This window comes from Scyliorhinus torazame, chromosome 17, assembly GCF_047496885.1.
Source record: "Scyliorhinus torazame isolate Kashiwa2021f chromosome 17, sScyTor2.1, whole genome shotgun sequence".
NCBI lineage: Eukaryota > Metazoa > Chordata > Chondrichthyes > Carcharhiniformes > Scyliorhinidae > Scyliorhinus > Scyliorhinus torazame.
Window position 1 is genome coordinate 136951884 of NC_092723.1, and position 26222 is coordinate 136978105.

At 45.4% G+C, this 26222-nt stretch overlaps 1 protein-coding gene across 4 annotated transcripts in view; it reads left to right on the forward strand.

The window, feature by feature from the left end:
• The window catches only part of LOC140394176 (leucine carboxyl methyltransferase 1-like), a 56142-nt gene that overhangs the window by 12111 nt on the left and 17809 nt on the right, over nucleotides 1–26222 (forward strand). For all 4 annotated transcript variants that reach the window (XM_072481125.1, XM_072481124.1, XM_072481126.1 and 1 more), the window contains exons 4-6: nucleotides 282–403; nucleotides 11142–11218; nucleotides 26133–26194. In XM_072481125.1, coding sequence (XP_072337226.1) covers nucleotides 282–403; nucleotides 11142–11218; nucleotides 26133–26194 — 261 coding nt within the window. The remainder of the gene's footprint in view (nucleotides 1–281; nucleotides 404–11141; nucleotides 11219–26132; nucleotides 26195–26222) is intronic.

Consider the following 26222-nt stretch of genomic DNA (forward strand, 5'->3'; position numbering starts at 1 on the left):
CCATGGAATGTAGCAAAAATTTGCCTCTGCAAATCACAGTTTCTCTGAGAGCCAAGCTAATCTTTCTTTTCCTTAGCCTATGGGTACACAGGCTACTTCAAGCAGTATAATTGCTTTCCTGCCTGAGAACAGATAAATCAGAGCAAATTGTGATTCGCATAAAACATTTCTGGTCTGCACGGGGGAGGGGGGGGGGCGGGGTTAGAGAGAGAGGTTGTGTTTATCCACTGAGTCATGGGGGAAACTTTGAGTCATTGTTATTGGTGTTTTTTCACTTGTAGGATATTATGCCCGTGTCAAGGCAGTGAATATATTGATGGATGCTTTTATAAAGAAAACTAGCTGTAATTGCCAGGTTATAAACCTTGGTGCTGGCCTGGACACAACTTTCTGGAGACTCAAGGTAATATTGACTAATAATACTGTACAAAAATATAATATAATAAAACAGTCACTGTTCTACCTTGGGCAAACATATGTCAGTCCTGTTCACTTTAAATACTGACTTTAATTTCCAGAGGTGAATTTTTAGAGTCAGCTATTAGAATAGCATAGAATTTACAGTGCAGAAGGAGGCCATTCGGCCCATCGAGTCTGCACCGGCTCTTGGAAAGAGCACCCTACCCAAAGTCAACACCTCCACCCTATCCCCATAACCCAGTAACCACACCCAACACTAAGGGCAATTTTGGACACTAAGGGCAATTTATCATGGCCAATCCACCTAACCTGCACATCTTTGGGCTGTGGGAGGAAACCGGAGCACCCGGAGGAAACCCACGCACACACGGGGAGGACGTGCAGACTCCGCACAGACAGTGACCCAAACCGGAATCGAACCTGGGACCCTGGAGCTGTGAAGCAATTGTGCTATCCACAAGGCTACCGTGCTGCCCGTATTCCCAGCAGAATCTGTTAAATTCTTATTCGGGACACATACCTAATTTAAATACTTAGTAGATACATAGATGTTCTAAATTGATATTTGCTGTGAATGTGTTGATTTTTCTGTTCTTAAAAAAGGCCTCATTATGGTATCTCCATGTGATTCTGCATGATGAATGGAGGATTTTAGAAATAATGGCTGTTAAATATCGGGGCAGTTTAAGGGTTTAATGCCTGTGGCTGTAGTGTGTTTGACTGCAGTGGTCATATTTTTTAAAAAAAGATTCTGTTTTGCAGTGCCTGGGAGCTTTTAGGAGCCAGAAGGTGAAATTGACCAGAGGAATGTGTTTTTCAGTCTGGACTAATGCACTGTGATTTGACAAGGGAAAGTCCCTGTGAAGTTCATGTGCTTTCAGCCTGGAAAGTTAATTTGGTTTTCAGCTTGGGGAGGTGATATCATTGCTGGGTGGTGCTAATGGAAGGAGAGACATTTTGGGAAAAGCTTTGGAGAGGAGTTGAAGTCTGATCTTCTGATAATTCTCTCACAGTAGGACAGTTAGAAAAAGAGTAATAATATTTAAAGCAGAGCAGTCTTATCTGAGGACAAGGAAGAAGCTGAAACAGACCAGGTGAACCAGTTTTATGAAGACGTTAAGGCAGATTCTGAAGGAGTTCTAACAGGAGCCACATCTGTTCTGCAAAGCAAGTAGAGTGCTGATTTTTAAGATGGATTGAGAGCTGTATGTTTCTTGTTGTTTAATGGGGAATTTAAGTATTTAAGGGGTAGTTGTTAGATGTTTTCTTCGGGTGTGAAGTTTTGTTGTAAAAATACCAAATCCCTATTTCTTTCTGCAATCACTCCTGGAATCATTCTTTCTGCACAGTCCTACAAATACGCTAAAATATTGGGGATCCGGCCCAGTATTGGCATTTGGTATGGAATCGTAATACCTGGCTTACCTGAATCTGCATCTTATGCTTGAAATTTGACAGAGCCCTATTGAAAATGTTACCAAGTCTTTGAATCTTTCTAAAATTTTTTTTTTTTTTTTTTGTTTCAAGAATATTGGAATATGTTGAACCTTTGGCGCATAAGCTTATCAATACACTAATACACCAGTTTTGCACCAGATAGCTTGTATATGATTTATAGCCAGGGCAAATGATCTATCCTTTTATTTTGAAGGCTAAAATGAAATTTATAGCAGTAATTGTAAAGTGGACTATGTGGGGGTAGCACACCTATAATGCTGGAAATACTCAGGTCAGGCAGCACCTTGAGAAATACAAAATTAATATTTCAGATCTGTGACCTTTCATCTGTTCTGATGCTGTCAGACTTGGTGAATTTTTCCAGCATATTATGTTTCTTTTTCAGGATTCACAGACTTTGCTTCTCCTTAACTTCAATGCTCTTGTTTTACATATGGACTTTCTAATCCCAAACTAACTTGCCGTGGGTTCAAATCCCTTATCCAGAAGTGGAGTTAAATTTTAAACATTTAATGGGTGTCCTTCAAGTAAAATTCATTTTATAGTGAGCCATAAAGATATTTTAAATAACAATACATTGCTGACAAATTAAAAATAAAAATGCATGATAATTGTATGTCACAGCAAGGTTCATTTATATAATATCCACAGGAGTCCTGAAGAAGGTTTAACCATAAAGGTTTATTTAATCAAAGAAAAATAAGACCTCAATGTGGCGTGCAGTACATCAGTCCCAGCCGGGACTATCGATCTGCCAGTTTCAATCCTGGCTGGCATTTAAGTGCCTGGTTAACAAGCCCCAGCTGCTAGGCCTCCGATAATTGGGTCATCCCCATGGGTCTTGTGAGGTTGTTAAATGTCAACTTTTATTTCTGAACTTGCAGGTGGTGGGAATTGCACTTTTACTGGGGCACACTGAAATTTTTTTAACTTGCAATGAGCTTTGAGTTATTGCGATGGATGGGTTAGGAACGATTCTTGAACTGTTTGTATGATGAGGTTGAATCATAGACTCTTCACATTGAATTGTCCCTGCACATATGACTGTCCTCTTAGAAATTATGAAGTAGACTTTTCACAATAGCCCTATTGACAGCTCAATTATGTCATTAGTACTCAAAGCAAAAATTACTAGATTGGATATATAATCTCAATCAGAATTCTTTGATTTTTAAAAGAAACACACGAGTGGGTGGGGGGACGGCTGTGAAGTTAATCAGGGCCACGAAACATGGACTATCCTGGACAGCACGGTGGCATTGTGGATAGCACAATTGCTTCACAGCTCCAGGGTCCCAGGTTCGATCCCGGCTTGGGCCACTGTCTGTGCGGAGTCTGCACATCCTCCCCGTGTGTGCGTGGGTTTCCTCCGGGTGCTCCGGTTTCCTCCCACAGTCCAAAGATGTGCAGGTTAGGTGGATTGGCCATGATAAATTGTCCTTAGTGTCCAAAATTGCCCTTAGTGTTGGGTGGGGTTACTGGGTTATGGGGATAGGAGGTGGAGGTGTTGACCTTGGGTAGGGTGCTCTTTCCAAGAGCCGGTGCAGACACGATGGGCCGAATGGCCTCCTTCTGCACTGAAAATTCTATGATAAACTATGGACAATGGAACAATACGTAGTCAGGGTCAGAAAGCATAAACTGTCCGGGGCAATAGAGCAATTGGTCATCAGGGTCAGAAAGCACATTATCCTGGCAATAGTGCAATAGGTAGTCAGGGCTAGAAATCACAGACTGTCCTGGGCAATAGTGTAGGAACTTCAATAGCTGTGCTTGGCAAGACTGTCCTGGGCCCAGTATAGGGAGAGGAAGGGCCTATCTGTCCTGTTGTCAGTTGTGCCCACCCTGGTGTTCAGGGCATGGTCAGTCCCTTGCACATGTTGGTCCTGGTGGTTGTGGAATTGGTACTGTGCTGCAGATGGCACAGTCACAGTTAGGGAGGCATCTGCAGCCTGTATTTGGGGAACAGGTAATAAATACAATGTAGGGCACTCGGTCTCATAGGCAGGGGGGCACTCGGTCTCATGGGGGGGGGGGGGGGGAGGTGTAGTGTCTTGGTATGTCACTGTACATAATGAGGAGGGGTCAGGTCGACATGGGGTATCAGGACATCAACATCAGGGCGGCACGGTATCGCAGTGGTGTGCATTGCAGTCTCATGGCGCCGAGAACCCGGGTTCGACCCCAGCCCCGGGTCATTGTCCGTGTGGAGTTTGCACATTCTCCCACAACCCAAAAGGATGCGCAGGGTAGGTGCATTGGTCACACTTTATTGCTCCTTAATTGGAAAAAAATAATTGGTGCTCTTTTTATAAAAAGGAAAAGGATATTGACATCAAATGGTCCAGGCAGGGTGGACAGGAATATCAAAAGCAGTCAAGATGTGATCTTGGATTAGAGACAAAAGAAGGCGAGTGATCAGAGGGAGGGTTATCGGCACATTGTGCTCTTACTGCACGATGGGAAGAACTTCTACAGTGACAGGAAGGGGGCTTGGAAGTTGGTCTCACAGTAAAACCTAAACACCACCATTTTGCAAGCCTCTCCAAGGATGCAGGACAAAAATAAGCTATGGAAAAAAATTGCCAGGGGAGGGGTCCATAGGCATGTGGGAGTAGTCAAACATTGCACTTTTGGGCTAATTTGCATTTTGCCAAATGGTGATCATTGCATAGCTGAAACATGTTAGAAACACTCAAATGCTAACTGATGGATTTGGGCACTTTAACTCATGGTGCACATTCTTGTGAAACTCCATTCTACTCTGGGTCCAGATTTTCAATGTGTTTCAATGACCAACGTTCAGCTGATCAGTAACCACCAGAGGAAGATTATGCAGGTCTGTGCAAGATACCCTGGGAGCTCTCTCAACACATAGTCACATGCAGGTGTCAGAGATCTTAGAGAGCCCTCATGCATACAGGATTGGCTCCTCCAAGACAAAGGCTACCCACAAAATACGAGGCTAATGGCACCCATTAGGCAGCAACAAACTGCTTCAGAAGAGTACGATGGGGCTCATTCTGTGATGCGCTCCTTGACTCAGCAGACCATTGGCATACTGAAGATATATTTCAGATGTCTGGATTGGTCAGACAGGGCTCTCCAGCACTCCCCAGAGGGTCAACCGCATCATTGTGGTTTTCTGCATGCTACACAATCTGATGCTGCAGATGGAGCAGCTGCATGTCTCCTCTGATGAGGAGGACATGAAGAGGGCTGCACTCCATGAGGACAAGGAAGCTGAGAATCCATAGGAGGAGGCCATAGCACATGGCAGACGTGTGCATGTGATGCTTATAGCCACAAGGTTCCAGGATGATGATGCCGCTGATTTGTTCAGACCAGCCTTTTTCACCCATTTTCTCCATGCTGCCTCGACATTCACTACTCTTTTGCTATCCTCAGCATCTCAATGAAGGACATCAATCTCAGAATGAGTAGTTACAATCTTGCGTGATGATGGCCTCATCCTTTGAATGCGAGGCAGCCTCTGGAGTATGTGGCAGTTTTTTTCTGGGGTCATAACTCCACCAACGTGACAGAGTAGACATGGTGTAGTCTCTTTAAGCATGCCACCAACATACTACCTATGGCAGCCATCAAGAGGCGGGCAGATTGCTAACCTTAATGCACTTGCAGCACTATGCCTTGAATGTTGCTAGGTGCCTCCAGGAAGACCATCTACACCAGGCATTTTCAAAGTGGGGGTTGCAACCTGCGGGGTGGGTCGCAGAGCCAGCCATTGCGGCGTTCCCGATCGCGGGAATTCACGCACAGCAGCCGCAGCAGCCGGCTTTTAACAATGCCGGCTGCGAGCAGCTTTACAAATGGTAGCCGCAACCAGCTAAAAAATGCGGGCGCACTGCGCATGCGTGTCCACTCATCAGTGCATGCGGCCCGCGAGTGTTGGGACCTGAACCCGGGGTCAAAGTGTGACCGCAGCATGGCGGCGGCTGACTGTGTGGTGATCATCGATGATGAACAAGGCTATGACCTCTATCTGTTTTGCATCCCGAAACATTACTCAAATGAACTGGAGAGGGTATATTATATTCCTCATTGTTTAATCATGGACAAAACTGAACATTTGGCAAGGGATATAATGAAAGCCATGGGAAATCATAACATTGTCACCCTCTGTGTACACTGAAGGGTAGCTATAAGTTTTTTGCTGACCTTTTAGACTACATTAAAGCATTGAATTGAAACAGTGTCCAGTCAATCCCTATGATGGTGGACTTCATTGGCTTGAAGAGTTACTGTAATGGTCAGTCAACAGGGAGCTACTCAGAATTTACGAACTAGGGTACGAAATCCATGCTTTCCTCCTCAAGAAATTGTCCTCTCTGGCTGATTCGTTTGCTGATGAAACTTGGATGCTAATTATGTCTTACCTTGCAGACATCTTTTCAATTCTCAATGAACTGAACCTCAAATTGCAAAGGAAGGATGATGATTGCTTTTGGCACTGTGAAGAAATCGCAGCTTTCCAAAAGTCGTTGGAAGTTTGGCAATTACGAGTGCAAAGCCAAAACTACTCCATGTTCCCCACATTGCTACGGCACATCGAAGAAAACAGCATTTGTAAGGAAACTGTCAATGGACTGGCAAGCCTGACTCCAAGTGAAGCTGACTGAACTTCTGCGCCTCAGCTTTGACAGCACATTAAAAACATGGCAAAAGTCAATGAAACTGTCAGCATTCTGGAGTAACGTCTCTGAGGAGTATCCAGAGCTGAGTAAAATAAGTATTTTGTTGCCTTTGTCCTTCACAACGCCCTACATGTGTGAGGTTAGATTTTCCGTCCTCATGAAAGATGAAGACGGCACAAAGGAACCGGCTGAATCCTGCACCCAATATGTGCATAGCCCTCTCCTCCTGTGAACCTGATTGGAATGAGATCGTGAGGACCAAGCAGGCTCACCACTCGCATTAAAGGTAAGAAAATGGTGGATCACAAATGTCGCTGGCGTGGGTCCAGAAGGTTGGCCCGTTGGTAAAGATGGGTCCCTCGGAAACAAAGTTTGAAAAACACTGGTCTACACTCTCTGATTCTCAATTTGATGTCTGAAATCTAATCCGAATTAGGACTGTGGGAACTCTCCACAGGCAATCCCTCATGCAAGATTAATGCTCGGGCCTTATCATCATACTGAGTCCATATGAGGAGACCGTTTTCTATGACCCAGTCACCTGTCACTCTCAGTGATGGATGCAAGCCTATGAGTCAGGTCACCTTTGTGTGCACTGAAAGCTTCTGCAGCAGCTCTGTCTGATGACTGACGATCACTCATGACCATGCCTTCATCTGGAGTATCCTAACTTGAGCATTAATTAGTTAATGCTTTGATAAATAAGCACGTATATCAGGTGGAACTTTGCTCTATTCGACATCGCAACATTTCCATTCCACAAGTCTCCGCTGTCCACATGGAAACCAGGCATACTAATGGCATCCTCACGAATAAAGAATCATGTTGGTTGCCCATTGGAGAGCTGTCTCAGGAATTTGGGCTAGCCACACCATCAGGTCCAGAACAGCATCCTTCCATATAATAGTCTGGCATTTGAGGCCTTGACATACACCACTGTTCTTGCATAGTCGTTGCCCACCAGCAGCCAATTCAGGAGTCATTGAGTGTTAGCTAGGTTCACAGTTCTTCATTATGCAGGTTAACAACTGGGGACTGCTAAAGAGCTGATATATAGCTGTAAACACAACATAACACTGCAGGACACCAGGAACACATAAGATCCCAGAATATTGGCAGATATGTAACCCACACTCAACCCTGGAGCACATGAGGGACAGCCTCTGCTGCACTGTACGACTTTGAAATATTGCATCGGGTCGAAGAGCTATTCACCAGATGAGAAGTTCACTGAAGCAAAATATATAATAATTTTTATTGTCACAAATAGGCTTACGTTAACACTGCAATGAAGTTACTGTGAAAAGCCCCTAGTCGCCACATTCCGCCGTCTGTTCGGGTACACCAAGGGAGAATTGAGAATGTCCAATTCACCTAACAAGCACGTCTTTCGGGACTTGTGGGAGGGACCCGGAGGCAATCCACGCAGACACAGGGAGAACGCGCAGACTCCGCACAGACATTGACCCAAGCCGGGAATCGAACCAAGGGCCCTGGCGCTGTGAAGCAACAGTGCTAACCACTGTGCTACCATGCTGCCCCACGGCGGCATATTGGAATAGTGGTTAGCATTGCTGCCTCACATCGCCCGGGTTCAGTTCCGGCTTATGTGACTGTGTGGTGGACTTTGCACTTTCTCCCAGTGTCTGCATGGGTTTCCTCTGGTTGCTCCAGTTTCCTCCCACAGTCCAAAGATGTGCAAGTCATGGGGTTACAGGGATAGGCGGGGGAGTTGGGCCTAGGTAGGGTACTCTTTCAGAGGGTCGGTGCAGACTCAATGGACTGAATGGCCCCCTTCTTCACTGTCGGGATTATATGGTTTTATGCGCATAGCATATACAGATTGTGAACATCTGTGCCACCTTTGTGATCTCAATTTCTTCATTGTTCTTAACCTTGCAACCCTGATGTCCACATCAGAGGTGGAGGCAGCTTGCTGAATGCTATGACTGTTGTCTGTGATGGCCTTGGCCGGTGTCCTTTGGAGGGCCAAGGCCTGAAGGGCTCCCACTGTGCACCCTCTTCAGCCTGAGGAGTTTGAGATGATTGGGTGACAGGCAGAGGGGCTTGGAATATCAGGCAGCCCAGAAGAGTTCTGGGTGGTTAGCCCAGGGTGTCTAACTGACACTCCCAATTGTGAGTGCCTGAGGGCCCCTCTCTTTACCTTGAAGAGAAAAGGCTCCTGGAAGAAGATATAGGGGCCCTGCCACCCCTCCCGCCTAGCCAGGCTAAAACATTCTCATGGTGAAGTGATGGTGTGGTGCTCCTCCCGCATATCTGACAGAAATCTATGAACCAAGGTCTCCATGGCGCTCGCCACCCTTTTCACTAGTGATCCTTTCAATGGTGACCTTGGCACAAAAATTAAATGGGAAAGATGGACAATCCATGGTTTACAAGGGAAATTAGAGATAGTATTCGATCCAAGGAAGAAGCATAGCTATTGGCCAAGAAAGGGTCTCATTATTGGAAGCAGTTTAGAATTCAGCAAAGAAGGTCCAAGGGACTGATGAAGGGGAAAATAGAGTACAAGAGTAAGCTTGCAGGGAACATAAAAAGCTGACTGTAAAAGCTCGGTATGTGAAGAAAAAAAGATTGGTGAAGACAAATGACGGTCCCTTGCAGTCAGAAACAGGAATTTATAATGGGGGACAAAGAAAAGCTGAGCAACTAAACACATACTTTGATTTTGTCTTCACAAACAAGATACCAGAAATGTTGGGGAATGCAGGGTTTAGTGAGAGGGAGGAACTGAACGAGATCAATATTAGTAGAGAAATGGTGTTGGGGAAATTGATGGGATTGAAGGCTGATAAATATCCAGGGCCTGATAATTTACATACCGGAGTACTTAAGGAAGTGGCTCTAGAAATAGTGGTCATCTTCCAAGATTCTATAGTTTCTGGAACAGTTCCTACAGTTTGGAGGGTAGCTAATGTCACCCCACTATTTAAAAAGGGACGGAGGGAGAAAACTGAATTATCGACCAGTAAACCTGATGTTGGTAGGGGGGGAAATTCTAGAATCCATTATCAAGGATTTTATAGGAGAGCACTTGGAAAACAGTGGCAGGATCAGACAGAGTTGGCATGGATTTATGAAGGGGATATCATGCTTGACAAATCCACTGTAATTCTTCAAAGATGTAATTATTAGAGTTGAGGGGGAGCCAGTGGATGTGGTTTATTTGGACTTTCAGAAGGCTTTTTTCAAATTGGCAGGCAGTCACTAGTGGGGTACCACAGGGATTGGTGCTGAGACCTGAGCTATTCACAATGTATATTAATGATTTAGATGAGGGAACAAAATGTCATGTCTCCAAATTTGCAGATGACACAAAGTTGGATGTGAAGGAGGATGCAGAGATCCTCCAGTTTGATTTGGACAAGTTGAGTGAGTGGGCAAATGAATGGTCAATGCCATATAATTTGGATAAATGTGTGGTTACCCACTTTGGGTGCAACAACGGGAAGGCAGACTATTATCTGAATGGCCATAAATTAGGAGAGGGGAATGTGCAACGAGAGCTGGGTGTCCTCTTACACCATTCGATGAAGGTGAGCATGCATGTACAACAAGCAGTAAAGGAGGCTAATGGTATGCTGGTCTTCATTGTAAGAGGATTTGAGTACAGGAGCAGGGATGTCTTGCTGTGAGGGCCCTGGTGAAGCCACATCTGGAATATTGTGTGCAGTTTTGGTCTCTTTATCTGTGGAAGGATGTTCTTGCTCTGGAGAGTGTGCAGCGAAGGTTTACCAGACTGATTCCTGGGGTGGCAGGATGGGCGTATTAGAAGAGATTGAGATAGCCAAGATTGTATTCGGTGGAGTTCAGAGAATGAGGGGCGATCATCTAGAAACCTATAAAATTCTAATAAGACTAGACACGGTAGGTACAAGAAGCATGTTCCTGATGGTGGGGTTGTCCAGAATGAGGGGTCACAACCTGAGGATATGGAGTAGACCATTTAGGACAGAGATGAGGACAAATTTCTTCACAAGAGTGTCATAAGGCTGTGGAATCTGTTGCAACTGTTAATGGTTGAGGCCAAAACATTGTATGTTTTCAAGACTCAGTTAGATATAGCACTTGGGGCGAAGGAGATCAAATAATATGGGGGGGCGGGGGGGTGGGAGATTAGGCTATTGAGTTGGATCATCAGCCATGATCATAATGAATAGCAGAGCAGGCTCGAAGGGCCAACTAGCCTCTGCCTGCTCCTATTTTCCATGTTTTTCTACGCATTCCTATGTCGGGGTCAAGACATCTGACAGAACATAGACTCCTCCATCCTCCATTCTAATCTGGTGATGGCCTCTGACAACCCTGCTTGATGTGCCCCTGTATGTCTTTGAAACAATAAGGGCCAAGTCCAGAGGCTCGTCATTGGGCTCAGCAAAAGCCAGAGGTCCTATGGGTTTGGTGTCCCTGACTCCGCCTGCTTTGAACAGAATGTGTATTGTGCTCACCTGATGGTGATCCTGAGCCTGCTCTAAAACGAGAGTTTATAAACGTTGGGGAAAAAGCTCAAATTGAATTGTAACAGTGTTTGCCTGTTTTCTATTTCCCATATTAATTTTCTGTTTACTTGGCATAATTATTTTCCAGGATCAAAACTTGCTTCCAAAAAAATACTTTGAAATTGACTTTCCAATGATTGTCTTGAGAAAAATACACTTGATCAAGTAAGTTCCTTTGATTATTAAATCACCAGCTTCAATTGCAATTTCAAATTTCTTCAATGTATTAATGTGATATGTCATGGAGTGATGTAACCTGGTTCTCCTCTTTTCCAAGTTGCAGGGTGAGGAGTTATTAAAACATGGTTTGAAGATGTAATTTGATATCCATTTTAAAGTCATACATTCTGCTCTTACTTTTATATTCCTGTCATAAATTCCCAATTCCAAATTTAAAATGGAAACTGCCTGTGTGAACTTGTTTTGCTTCAATAATAATAATAATTATTATTACTATTGCCACAAGTAGGCTTACACTAACACTGTAATGAAGTTACTGTGAAAAGCCACTAGTCGCCACTCTCCGGCGCCTGTACGGGTACACTGAGGGAGAATTGAGAATGTCCAGTTCACCGAACAAGCATGTCTTTCTGGACTCGTGGGAGGAAATCGGAGCACCCGGAGGAAACCCATGCTGACACGTGGAGAACGTACAGACTTCGGATAGACAGTCACCCAAGCCAGGAATCAAACCTGGGACCCTGGTGCTGTGAAGCCACAGTGCTAACCACTGTGCTACCATGCTGCCAATATGCTTCCAGCAGTGGTCGTACTGCAAGGAGCATCACCACTCAAGAGAGGCTGTCATTACAAAATGACAAGTTTATATCAGCAATGTTCATTGTGGGAATTGTTGTTAAATTTAGAGTTTCCAATCAGGGACAATTTAGTGTGATCAATCCACTTACCGGGCACATCTTTTGGGTTGTGGGTGCGAAACCCACGCAAACACGGGGAGAATGTGCAAACTCCACACAGACCGTAACCCAGAGCCGGGATCAAACCTGGGACCTTGGCACCGTGAGGCAGCAATGCAAACCACTGTGCCACTGTGCTGCCCTTAATTGTGGGAATTTACAATGAACAATTCTGTAGGAAATTAACACAGATGAAAGATCTTTAATATACATATATATTGGGCCCAGAACTGGTATCTCGGAGACACCGGCAATTACATCTCCCCAGTCTGAAAAACATCTGTCAATCATTGCTGTTTTCTAATCTACTTGTATAAACTTCATATCCATACTACCACGCTCACTGTAAAATTATGCACCTTAACCTTTATCACCAGGCCTCCATTTGGCACATTATTAATTGCCTTGTGTACACCCCCACCTAATTTCCTCAAACAACTCTACCAAATTCATGACGAACCAACTTGCCTTTTACAAATCCATTCTGGCTGCCCTTAATTAGTCCATGTATTTGTAGGTGAGAATTTATTTTCCATATTATGACCTTGACAACAGGGAAGCTTCAATGTTAGGCTGATTGGTCTGTAGCTACTTGATTTCTTCCTGCTCTTTTTGAACAAGAGATATCATATTGACAACCTCTGACATAACGTCCATAACCCAAGGAAAGATTCCCTGTTATGTATGTAGATTTGTGATATTTTCTTTTAAAAAATCTTTTCAAGTGTTATGTTTTGAAACAAAGTGAATTTGCACAGGTTTTTAGGACCAGAGGCTGTAGGCATTGGAGATTAGCATGAAAAGACACATGACCCAATTTGTAGAATGTCATCACACAGTCTATTTCAGTCTGATGTAAGTGTTGGTTGCAGTGAGGGACTAATTACACTGGAAAGAACTACAGTTAGATACAACCAATATATTTTAACCAAAATCAGTTGCATTTTAAGGACCGCAGTTCACAAGCACTGTATTTAAGCGTAGTCACTGAGTTCTGCAAAACAATAAAAGAGCAGTACTTGGGCAACATGCATATGGATAGACAGACAGGAAATGATGATTAAAGAACAGAAAAGCATTGCCTTGAACTGAGAGCAGAGAGAATGAAAACATAGATTTTACAATTTTGTTGAGGTTGATCAATGTATGGAATGGACACTCAAGGATGCAGTGAAGGCTGACTGTGTCAGTAATGTCAAGTATCTGCCAGTGGGGAATTGGAATTTTCCCCTCCAGGTTTTCATGCCAGCCTAATGGTTGCGTGATTTTCCTGCTGATCCATGTTGGGGATTCTATCTGCATATATTAGCATGTCATGAATACTCATTGAGATCACCGGAATCACATTCTCCCTCCTAAATTAGTGGCACTTAAATGAGTAATTAGACTGGTCTGATTTACAACCAGATAAAAGTGGTGTGCACCTGCCCACCTTTTCACACATGACTTTGAACTGCGTGTATGTAGCATTTTCCTTTCACTGTGCTGCTGCCATCCTTCGCTGCTGCCCCAACTCCTCACCGCTGGCAAAGCTGCTGTTTGCGGCAAGACCAGGATGGTGTGTGCCAGCAGTGCTGCACTCTACCCAGAGAGATTATTGTTGGGCACAGGCAGGGCTGAATTCTACCTGAGCATCTGTTGTGGGGCACAAACAAGGCTGCACTCTGCCTGAAACCTGCCAAGGTAGGTGGGGGGTGTAGGTTTCAGATGACCAAGGGAGAGTGTGAGATAATGGCAGGCAGAGGAATGACTGTGTGCGGGTGCAGTTATGAGGAACAGTGGAGGCCTGGCATGCAGAGGAATGATTGAAACTGGGGAACTGGAGTCCGACATGGAAACGGTGGAGGTAGACTCCTGAGGGGGTTGGGTGGTGCTTAGTTTTGGATGAGAGGGAGGGGGTGCACACAGACCCTTGACTGGGGGAGGGGACAGTTTGATGGAAACGGGAGGGTAAGTGGCAGGTACTCATTTAGCCATGGCATGTTCAGTGGGGACGGCAGGAATGTCCTTCACGATTACAATGGGGTTCACGGCTACTGAGGGAAGCAGGAGAGTGACTGGGGGAGGTGAACCTGCACATCTTGGAGTCCTGGGATGTTGCAGAAACTTCCATAGTGGCGGGGAAGCTGGAAGTTGGTCTCAAGTAAAAATGCAGCAACACCGTGTTGACTGTGTGATGGAATGACGCAGTTTTTTTAAAAAAAGGCCCTGAGAAAAAGATTGCCGGGGAAGGGTCAGAGGCTGAGTGGAAGAGTCGACGGCTGGACCCATGGGCCCATTCAGTGAATGGCACTCTTAATCTTTTGTGCATTAGAGCATTGAGAAGGTTCAGCTGAAAACAGTAATTTAAACATGTTAAAAAGGTAATGAATTGGGAACACTAAATCATGCTGCGCTCTGACCCAATAACATTCTAGGGCTTTGGGTCACATTTGAAAAGGTCTCATTGATCCTTTTGCTATCAGAGGAATGTGAGAAGGTATGCAGGCTCACATCATTAAGGGACGACAGCGGCAGGACATATGCCAGATGCAAGATTGTCGGTAAGATCTTGTACATTTCATTGTGAAATAGACATGGTTTCCAGGACACAAGACTTCCAAAGATTCCAGGAGTGCAAGGTGGGTGTGAATTCAAATCCTAATGCGGCAGCCTGACAGTGCCTCGGATGAGAGTCTGAAATCACATGGTTGTGCTCAAACCCTCTCTAATTCTATTTGTGATTTTGCTGTCAGGTGGCTGGGAGATTAATAGGCACATATGATACTTGAGTCCCAGTGAGAAAGAATAGAATAAAGAAAATTACAGCACAGGAACAGGCCCTTCGGCCCTCCCAGCCTGCGCCGATCCAGATCCTTTATCTAAACCTCTCACCTATTTTCCAAGGATCTACTTCCCTCTGTTCCCTGCCCGTTCATATATCTGTCTAGATGCATCATAAATGATGCTGTTGTGCCCGCCTCTACCACCTCCACTGGCAAAGCGTTCCAGGCACCCACCATCCTCTGCGTAAAAAACTTTCCACGCACATCTCCCTTAAACTTTCCCCCTCTCACCTTGAAATCGTGACCCCTTGTAATTGACACCCCCACTCTTGGAAAAAGCTTGTTGCTGTCCACCCTGTCCATACCTCTCATAATTTTGTAGACCTCAATCAGGTCCCCCCTCAACCTCCGTCTTTCCAACGAAAACAATCCTAATCTACTCAACCTTTCTTCATCGCTAGCACCCTCCATACCAGGCAACATCCTGGTGAACCTCCTCTGCACCCTCTCTAAAGCATCCACTTCCTTCTGGTAATGTGGCGACCAGAACTGCACGCAGTATTCCAAATGTAGCCTAACCAAAGTCCTATACAACTGTAACATGACCTGCCGACTCTTGTACTCAATACCCCGTCCGATGAAGGCAAGCATGCCGTATGCCTTCTTGACCACTCTATCGACCTGCGTTGCCACCTTCAGGGTACAATGGACCTGAACTCCCAGATCTCTCTGTACATCAATTTTCCCCAGGACTCTTCCATTGACCGTATAGTCCGCTCTTGAATTAGATCTTCCAAAATGCATCACCTCGCATTTGCCTGGATTGAACTCCATCTGCCATTTCTCTGCACAACTCAAATCTATTTATATTTTGCTGTATTCTCTGACAGTCCTCCTCACTATCTGCAACTCCACCAATCTTAGTATCATCTGCAAACTTGCTAATCAGACCACCTATACCTTCGTCCAGATCATTTATGTATATCACAAACAACTGTGGTCTGAGCACGGATCCCTGTGGAACACCACTAGTCACCTTTCTCCATTTTGAGACACTCCCTTCCACCACTACTCTGTCTCCTGTTGCCCAGCCAGTTCTTTATCCATCTAGCTAGTACACCCTGAACCCCATACGACTTCACTTTTTCTATCAACCTACCATGGGAAACTTTATCAAACGCCTTACTGAAGTCCATGTATATGACATCTACAGCCCTTCCCTCATCAATTAACGTTGTCACTTCCTCAAAGAATTAAAAGTCCAGGTTGGGGGGGGGCGGAGGGGGGGGGGGGGATCATTTGTGCTTCACTAAAAACATTGGACAGTATTAAACTTAAAAAGAAAATGCATGTGTTTGCGCAAAGGTGCATGACAGGTCAAGATTGGAAAGAATATAATGAACGGATTGATTGCTGGCTAGTTAACAGAGTTGGCATAAATGGGTCTTTTTCTGGTTGGCAGGATGTGACGAGTGGTGTGCCACAGGAATCAGTGCTGGGGCCTCAACCTTTTACAATTTATATAAATGACTTGGATGAAGGAACTGAAGGTATGGTTGCAAAATTTGCTGACGACACAAAGATAGGTAGGAAAGTAAATTGTGAGGAGCACATGAGGCGACTACGAAGGGACATAGATAGGTTAAGTGAGTGGGCACAAAATTGGAGTATAATGTGGGCAAGTATGAAATTGTCCATTTGGGCAGGAAAAGCAGCTTATCTAAATGATGAGAGATTGCAGAGCTCTGAGGGACGGGGGGAACTGGGTGTTCTACTGTAGTGTTTTCCAAACTTTTTTTGCCCAGGACCCATTTTTACCAACCGGCCATCCTTCTGGACCCATGCCGGCCGGCCGACCTTCGCAACCAACGCCGCCTGAACTTCGCGACCGACTTTTCTGCTTACCTTTAATGCAACAGGTGAGCCTGCTTGGTCTTCACAACCTCACTTGCTTTGTCATTCAGTGTTACATTTCTGCGAAGGGCTTCAGCTGATATAAGTTCTCACTGTGATGGCGCAGGCACTGAAGTACTTGTGGAAACCAGTGAACTGGCGCTGACTGCCAGTATCTTTTAAAAAAATATTTTTATTACTATTTTTTTTATAGAGTCACAGCTCTCTCGCTGAAGACCTTGTCGGCTAGTAGTGCAGTGTCTAACCCCAAGTGGGACTCTAGGCACGGCCTGTCTCCAACTTCACATCCATGTAATGTGGAGTGTGGTCAGAGATAATAATCGTGGAGTATTCCGCTCTTATTATTCCTGGAAGCACTGCTTTCCCCACTGCAAAGAAGTCTATCCTTGAGTATGATTTGTGGACCACCGAAAAGAACAAGAATTCCTTCTTACTGGGGTGTAGGAACCCTAGTCATACCGGTCCTTTTAACTGATCTGGGGTTTGATCAGTCTGTCAGTGGGTCCTGTACACAGTTGAAGTCGCCCTCCCAGGATTAGTCGGCATGTGTCAATGTCGGGGATTTCCGCCATGGATTTTTTTAATGAAGCCTGTGTCGTCCCAATTGGTCGTGTACACATTTACCAGGACTACCGGTGCCCCATCTAGGATACCGCTGACCATGAAGTACCGTCCCCCTTGGTTCATAACTGTCCTTGTCGTAGTGCACCTTGTCCTAACTGTGCTTGTCGTAGTGCACCTCATCCTCTTACTAATCAATATGGCTACTTCCCTAGCCCTCGTCCCGTAGCATAAATGGTATGTCTGTCCCACCCAGCCCTTTCTCCCTCAGGTGTGTTTACTGCAGGAAGACCATGTCGGCTTTCAGGCTTCTTACAGGGGGCGAAGACTCTGGATCTTTTCACCGGGCTGTTAAGTCCCCTGACAATCCAGGTGATAATCCTGGTGGTGGTGGTGGTGGTTGCCCCCCCGCCCCTGCAGGATCAACCATACTTACCTGACGGACACAGCACTCCGGAGCTTCCTTTTCTCCAGGGGGCACCCAACATGGCTGCCAACTGTGTGTACGCCATGTGGGTGCACCCCTGCACTCCGGGGCCTCCCTGTTTAGGGACACTCCAAAGTGGCTGCTTGCGGCGCCATCTTGTTTCTTCAGCCTGCTCCTCCCTTGTCGAAGCCCGTATGAAACCCAACTCTTCCTGCTCTGTTCCTTTTTTTGTGTTCTCTTCCCTCCCCCATCGGCCTTTTCCCGTCTCCCTCTGTGCGCGCGCCCCCCCCTCCCCTCCCCTCCTCCCCCTCCCCTCCCCTCCTCCCCCTCCCCCTCCCGTCCCCTCCCCCCCTCCCCTCCCCCCTCCCCCCCCCCCCCCTCCTCCCCCCAGGCACTCCCTCCCTGCCAGGAGGTGCGCCGCGTTCCCCCTTGCTTTCTGACTTCCCGCGCTAGCTTTTTCTGCTGGTGTGGTGGCTCCCCTCCCGTGGCTGGTCTTGCCCCTGACTGCCCGTTTCCCTGTTTAAACCCTCACCGGCCTTCCCCTGTCTTCGCTTGTTCCTGTGACCCAGTCTTCCCTTTATGATTGGAACGGTCCCGTGCAAACACGCTCACAGTCCAATGAGTCTTTTGCTCTTTCACAGTCTTTCCCTGCACAACTCTCATCGTTGCTTGCCTGTCCCTTGTACAGGCTGTTGGTTCTGATGAATTAATTTGCTTCTTCCGGGGAGTTAAAGTAGTATCTTTTTTTTTGTATGTGACCCAGAGCCTAGCTGTAAACAGCATATCGAAGCATACCCCATTCTTGGACAGGGACAATTTCGCCTGGTTAAATTTGGCCCTGCGTTTTGCTAAGTCTGCCCAATGTCCTGGTTGATTCTGATTTTGTGTTCTTCTCGGGTGCTCACTTTCGTCTGGCCTGCCTGTTGCAGGATTTTCTCACGGTCCTGATATCGGTGGAGCTTTGCAATAATCGCCCTCGGCTGCTCCCCGGCCTTGGGTGTTGGTCTGAGCGATCTCTGTGCTCTGTCGAGCTCTGGGGGTTTGGGGAAGCTGCCTCTCCCAACTAAGTTGTCTAGCATTTGGGCAATGTAGTCCGAGATAACTTCTGGCAGGCCCACGATCCAGATCATTTGTCTTCGTGACGTGTTCTCCTGATCCTCTCCTTTTCCCCCTTAAGTTCCCCTGGACCGCCACCAACCTTTTTACTTCTGCCTCCAGGGCAATGATTCTGTCGCTTGGTTCGTCGAGGCCTTTTCTAGGTCGAGGATCGTCCTCTTCTGAATCGCCACTTTCTTCCCCAGCCCATCGATTGCCTTCTGTATGGTGGCCATTGCCTCTGCCACCACCACTCAGATTTCTATCTGATCGCCTCCTTCATGGAAGCTCTTCCACCTGTCTCTGGGTTATGGGGGGCTGATGTCTGGGTCATTGGCCACCCTCTCTCCTAGGTGGCCGGGGTCCCTTCGCCTTGTGGGTACGCTGTCTCGTCCGCCTGCTAGTCCTGGCTCTTTCCGCCATTTCTGCTGTCTATTCGGCCCCTCAAGCTCCCGTTTGCTGGCATCTTTTCTCGATTGCCCTCCTTTTGCAGTTGAGGTATTTTTTTCCTTTGAAATTTGGACTAAAAGTGCCTTTTTTTTGTCCTGGTTTGGAGGAGTGCCACCTGATGTGCACCTGCTCAGCACATCACAGTCACCGCAAGTCTTCTGTAGGTACACTTAGCTGTTAGGCATTTTGTCTTAAATAGCGACCGCCAGCATCTGACCTGCCATTCTCACCCCTCACACAAACTTCACTCGGCCACTCTTGTGTCCTTCACAGCCCTGAGCTCCAACAGTTCTACTGCTGGAAGTACCGCCCCATCCTCCTCCTATTGGTCAGCAGAACAATGAGGTGCTGGATGTGACGTTAGGAAAGTTAATCACCCATTAGATAAGCTGTGTGCCAATCGGATGGAGCAAGGTAAAATACTGCGGTTGCTGGTAGACGCGGCCGGTACTCTCAACCTAAAAGCCGGTCACAGTCGTTGGGCACTTCAGCCGCAATCAGGAGCGGCGCAACCGATTGCTCCACGACTCTCCCGACATCCGCCCGCGACCCACCTGTCGGTCACGACCCTGAATTTGGCAAAACCCTCTCCTAGTGCATGAATCACAAAAGTAAACTACTATACGGGCATCGCAAGTAATTAGGAAAACTAATAGAATGTGTTAATTTATTGTGAGTGGAAATGATTACAAAAGTAGGGAGGTTATGCTTCAGTTGCACAGGGCATTGGTGTTACAGCACTGGTCTCTTTATTTAAGAAATGATGTAAATGCGTTAGGTGTAGGTCAGATAATGTTTACTAGACGAATACCAGGAATGGGTGGATTTCGAGGGCAGCACGGTGGCACAGTGGTTAGCATTGCTGCCTACGGCGCTGAGTACCCGGGTTCAAATCCCGGCCCTGGGTCACTGTTCGTGAGGAGTTTGCACGTTCTCCCCATGTCTGCGTGGGTTTCACCCCCACAACCCAAAAGATGTATAGGTGGATTGGCCACGTTAAATTGCCCCTTAATTGGAAGAAATAATTGGATACTCTTAAGTTTATTAAAAAAGAAGGAATGGGCGGATTTCTTATGAGAAAATGTTGGGGAGGGTAGGTTTGTAGTGACTACAGTTTAGAACCGTAAGAAGCGACTTGATCAAAACCTGTAAGATCCTGAGGAGTATTGACAGAGTGAATGTGGAGAGGATGTTTCCTCTTGTGGGAGAACCTAGAACTAGGAGGTCACTGTTCAAAATAAGGGTCGCCTGTTTAAGATGGCAATGAGGAGAACTTTCTTCTGAGGGTCGTGTGTCTGTGGAACTCTCTTCCTCAAAAGGCAGTGAAAGCAGAGTTTTTGAATACTTTTAAGACAGAGCTGGGTAGATTCTTGATAAATAAGAGGATGAAAAGTTATCGGGGGTAGGCAGGAATGTGAGGCTGAAGTTACAATCTGATCAGCCATAATCTTATTGAATGGTGGAGCAGACACGAGGGGATAAGTGGCCTATTCCTGCTCCAAATTACTATGTTCGTATGTTGAGTTCGCTCCTCGGGTGCAAGGGTGAAACTGGGAATGGCATTCATTATGAGTGCAGCCCGAGTTTTCAGTCTTGGAGTGGGAGGTTGATCATTGCAGACCAAGCTGGATTCATATGTTTGATCTATCTGTACCGAGGAAGAAGGAGGGGTGCAGAATGGAGGCTGCAGACAGTGCTGCCTACTTGATGACTCTGTTCAAAATAAGGAGAAGAAGAGGAGTCTATTGTTGTCTCTGGCCAGTACCCACCCTCCCCCCTCCCCCCAAGGAGACCCAGGAGCTGAGACCCATCCCGTGCAGGTGACTGACGCAACTTCGGATGTAACGAAGAAGACGTACTGGAAACTGTACTGTGCTCTCCCAGGTAAAGGCAGAAGATGTTGAGTGTGCATGATGATATATACAATGGTGTTGATGTTGAAGTGTGTGTGAGACATTCAGTGCAAATGTCCCTTCTGCTCATCGTGTTCAAGATCCATGTAGAATAACGCTTAAGAGTGCCCAATGCCCTTATGAGAGTGTGGGTCTCAAGTGAGTAGAAGGTAGACTTATCCTGGCAGAGCGGATGAAATTATTCATCCTCTTCCTGCACTGCAGTGCTATTCTTTTCTGTGTGCCACAGACCTCCCTGGTGACCTCCTCCCTGGTCAGCAGGTTTAGGTTGCTTGTCCTTCTATCACTTGGGAAGAGGACGTCTCTGCATTTGTGCACGGCCTGAGGAGATTCACTATGATTCCATGAACTGTAGCTGAATTGAGGCTCTCATGGCTTGCTTCTCCTGGAGGACATATAATTTGGCCACACCAAACAACTGGTCTGCACAGAGTGAATGTGCATCTTAAATATGGTGGCAGGAACTTTGACCACATGAGGTAATGGTAGGCAGACAAATAAGTGCCTGCCCATTCACGTGATTTGGCAAGCAGCTAGGCAATGCATAATTAATCCGTTTTCAAGTTCGGGCATGAGAACCCGCCATGCTAATCATTGCGAAACTTGTAGACTGTCCTGCTGCTACTTAATCTGCAAAACGGAAAATTCCGTCCATAGGCTATGTCTACTATGTGGAGCTAGTCTTGAGTCATCTGCACTTTTGCAGCAGGCATGCTGATTCTGGATTATTTATTCATATCTGTTATGACTTCTCCAGTAGTTTTTTAATTTCCTACATAATTCATAATAGGCTATAATCATTTGTAGCCCTGCGTCTTGAATATAATTTTGTGGATTGTTGAATCTGGATAAATTCTTGCTGCACTTGACTATGGCAGTAGTTGCTTGTTAATGTGTAAGTAAAATAAAGCCAAATTTTAAGATTATAATACAAAATATTTGTGACTTGTAGCTGGCAGCAAGCCTGTCCCCATTGCCCAAGTAACTTGTAGTTGGGGGAGGGGGGAAACAGTGATTTACATTATTGGGGTGTGTGGCCAACCTCAGCCTACATATCAGAGGGACAGATTACATTAAACTAACATACTTTGTTAATTTATTGCCTACAGCTGAACCGCCATTTCCTATGGTTATTACATATTCTTTCGGAAAGCAAGCATCACTTTGGCCAGTATAATTGGTGAACTGGAAATGGCTGCAAAGTATCGAGGTGGCATATGAATAAATATAGTTCCTGACTAAATGGAAATTAATTTAACAATCTTTCAGTTTGCAGTATAGTTTTATTCAGGCAAGTCATTTCAATGTTTTTAATTCATTCATAAGAAGTGAACATTGCTGGCAAGGCCAGCATTTATTGCCCATCAGAAAGTGCTGGTGAGCTGCCTGCTTGAATCACTCCATGAGGTATAGGGACACCCACACAGTGCTGGAATTTCAATTCTTGGACGCGTGACCGTGAAGGAGGGGGGCGATAGAATTCCAAGTCAGTGTGATGTGTGGCTTGGAGGGGTATTTCCAAGTAATGGTGTTTCTATGCATCTGCTGCCATGGCCTCCCAGGTGGTAGAGGCAATAGGTTTGAAAGGTGCGGTTGAAGAAGTCTTGGTGAGTCTTGGTACATACTACTGCCATTGGGCTGGAGGGAGTCAATGTTTTAAGGTGGGATGCTGATCAAGTAGGCTGCTTCTTCTTGGATAGTGTTCAGCCTCTTTAATGTTGTAAGAGCTGCATTCATCCAGGCAATTGGAGATTATTCCATGAGAGTCCTGACTTCTCCCTTGCAGATAGAGGACAGGTTTTGGGGAGACGGGAAGTGTTAGTTACTGTAGACTTTCCAGCCTCTAATTCCTGCATTTGAAGTTGATGTATTTATATGGCTTCATATTTGTACGTTTTCTGCATTAACGCCCAAGTTGTTGATGGCGGGGTTATTTAAAAATGGCAATGCCATTTAATGTCAAGGACAGATTTTCAGATTATCTGCTGTTGGATAGGGAGAGGGTTTTTACCTAGCACTTGTGTGTGCGATTGATACTTGCTACTTATCAGCTGAAGCCTGAATGTTGTTCAGATCTTGCTGCCTGAGGACACAAATTGCGTCAGTATTTGAGGAGTTGAACATTCCCACATACCACATAATTGTTAGAGTGCACGTTCAGCTTATCGTGTCTGCACCGGCTCTCCGAATAAGTGTTCCGACTTAGTTCCCCGTAACCCTGCACTTTATTTCTATTTGAATAATTAACTAATGCCACAATTGAACCTGCCTCCACCACACTTCAGGTACTGCGTTCCTGACTCGAGCCAGTCACCGTGTAAAAACATTTTTTCTCCTATTGCATTTATTCTTTTGCAAATCACTTTAAGTCAGTGCCCTCTCATACCTGAGCCTTTTATGAACGTGAACTGTTTCTGCTTATCTACTCTGTTCAACCCCCTCATAATTTTGAACATCTCTATCAAATCTCCGCTTGGCCTTCTCTCATCCAAGGAGAGGAGTCCCAGCTTCTCCAACCTATCTTCATAACTGAAGATTCTCATCCCTGGAACATTCTTGTAAACCTCTTCTGCATTCTCTCCAATGCATTCACATCTGACCTCATTGGAGGGACGGTCATTGATGCAGCTGCTGAATGAAGAGGGTTGGCCTCGGACACTACCCTGAAGAACTCCTGTTCTGGGGCTAAGATGTGGCCTCCAGTCTCCTTTGTACTTAGTAAGGCTCCAACGAGTGGAATATTTTCCCACACAATTTCTGTTGAATTCAGATTTGCAACGGCTCCTTCATAATGCATTCAGTCAAATGCTACTTCGATGTTAGTGACGACAGTCCCTCTGGTCTCCCCTCTGAAATTTGGCTCTCGCTGTATTTATATCAAGGCTGTAATAATGTCTGGAGCTGAGTAACTATGGTGGAACCCAAAATGAGTATGGACAAGCAGGTTATTGCTGCAGAAGTGCTACTTGATAGCACTGTGCATAATACTTTCCATCTTTTTGTTCATGATTTGAGGATCGACTAGGGCAATAATTGGCCAGATTGGATTTGTCTTGCTTTTTATGGACAAGACTTAACTGGGTAACTTTCCATAATGTTAGGTAGATACCAGTGTTGAAGCTGTTCTAGAATAGTTGGCAGGGACACGGCTAGTTTTGGAGCACAAGTCTTCAGTTATACAAATGGAATATTGTCAGGACCTTTTCTGGTATCCACTGTCTTCATCCATTTCTTGATATCACATGGAATTAATCAAATTGGCAGAAGACTGGGACTTATGATAAAGGAGACTGATATGGATCATCCACATGGCACTTGTGGTTGCAAATGCTTACCCTTGTCTTTTTTCATCGAAGCACTCTGTCATTAAGGATGGGCTGGTTTGTGGAGCCTTCTCCTTCAGTTAGTTGTCGAACGCCATTCATGACTGGATGTGGGTGGGCATAACAAAGTTTTGATCTGGTTGTTGGTTGTGAGATTGCTCAAGATTGTCAATAGCATGCTGCTTCCACTGTATAACAAACATGTAGTTATGTTGAAGTATCACCAGATTAGCAACTTATTTTTAGGTATACCTGGTACTGCTCCTGACATACACTACTCACTAAACCAGGATGGTCCCCTGACTTGGATGTAATTGTAGAGTGAGGGATATGTTGGACCACAAGGTTACAGATTGTGATTTAATACAACTCTGCTGCTGGCCCACAAAGTCTCATGGATGTCCAGCAATCCTCCCAATACTGCCATCAACAGATACATGCAACGGGTAGATACTGCCATTGACTGATATATCTGCAACAGCTCGACTGGTGAGGATGAGATCCAGCAGGTTTTTCCTTCTTGTTGGTGTTCTCTCCACCTGTCACAGGCCCAATCTGGCAAAAATATCCTTTCAGCCAGCTCAGTGGTACCAGGCCACTCTTGAACATTTAAAGTGCCTCCTCCCCCCGCCAAGTACATTCTGTGTCCTTGTTAACCCCAGTGCTTCTTCCAGGTGGTACTCAACATAGCAGCACTGATTCATCAGTTCAGGGAGGGTAGTAGTTGGTAATCCGTAGAAGGCCTCCTTGCCCATGTTTGACCTGATGTCATGGGACTTGATGGGATCCAAAAGCAATGTTAAGAACTCCCTGGGTCACCATGTCTTGATTGTAGACCAGTGTTCTGCCACCTCTGGTTGTCTGTCCTGTCAGTGGGACAGGACATACCCAGGGATGGTGATGGAGGAGTCTAGGACATTGGTTGTAAGGTAGAATCATAGAATGGTTACAACAGAAGGAAGCCATTCAGTTGATGGTGTTTGTGCTAACTCTGCTAGAGCAACTTAGCCAGTCCCACTCTCTTGCCTTCTCTTTAGATAATTGAATTGGATAAATCCGTAAGTATGACTATGTCAGGGAGGACTTGACTCGTCTGTTGGACAGCTCTCAATATTGAGAAAGTGCCCAGATGCTACTGAGAAGGCCTTTGCAGGTTTGACTGGGCCAAGTGTACTTCTTTTGTTTCTGGTATTTGCATTGATACCGGATGATCTACTCCGTTGTATTATTTTACTTCTTGTTGCGGTTTGTGACAACTGTGTGACTTGTTGGGCCATTAAGACCAAAGAGTCAAGCACATTGCCGTAGGTTTGGACTCATACAGGTCAATCAAGGCAAGGATGGCACCTTTCCTTCCCTGAAGGATATTAGTGAACCAGTTGGGTCTTTAATGACAGAATGGTATTTTGGCCAATATTACTGAAACCAGCTTATCATTCCAGATGTATTAATTAATTGAATTTAAATGCCATGAGCCTCGTGGTGGAATTAGATCTCATCTCGCAGAATGTTAGTTCGATATTTTAAGTAAGGATCTGTTTTGTTATATTCAATGATGTGTGAAAATATGGGATACACTTTTATTAAAATTGGTCTTTTAATATTTTTATATGAATGATTTACAATTAAAATTCCTCCTTTTTACCCTAAATCAGTTGAAAAGCACCAGAAGATTGCTTAGAAACAATGTGTAACTATTTGCTCTTTGCTACAGAACAAAGCCTCCATTGTCAAAGCCAATTATAGAAACACATTCAAGTAGTAGCCTGCTGATAGGTGAGAAAGAAAAATTATACTTGTGTTG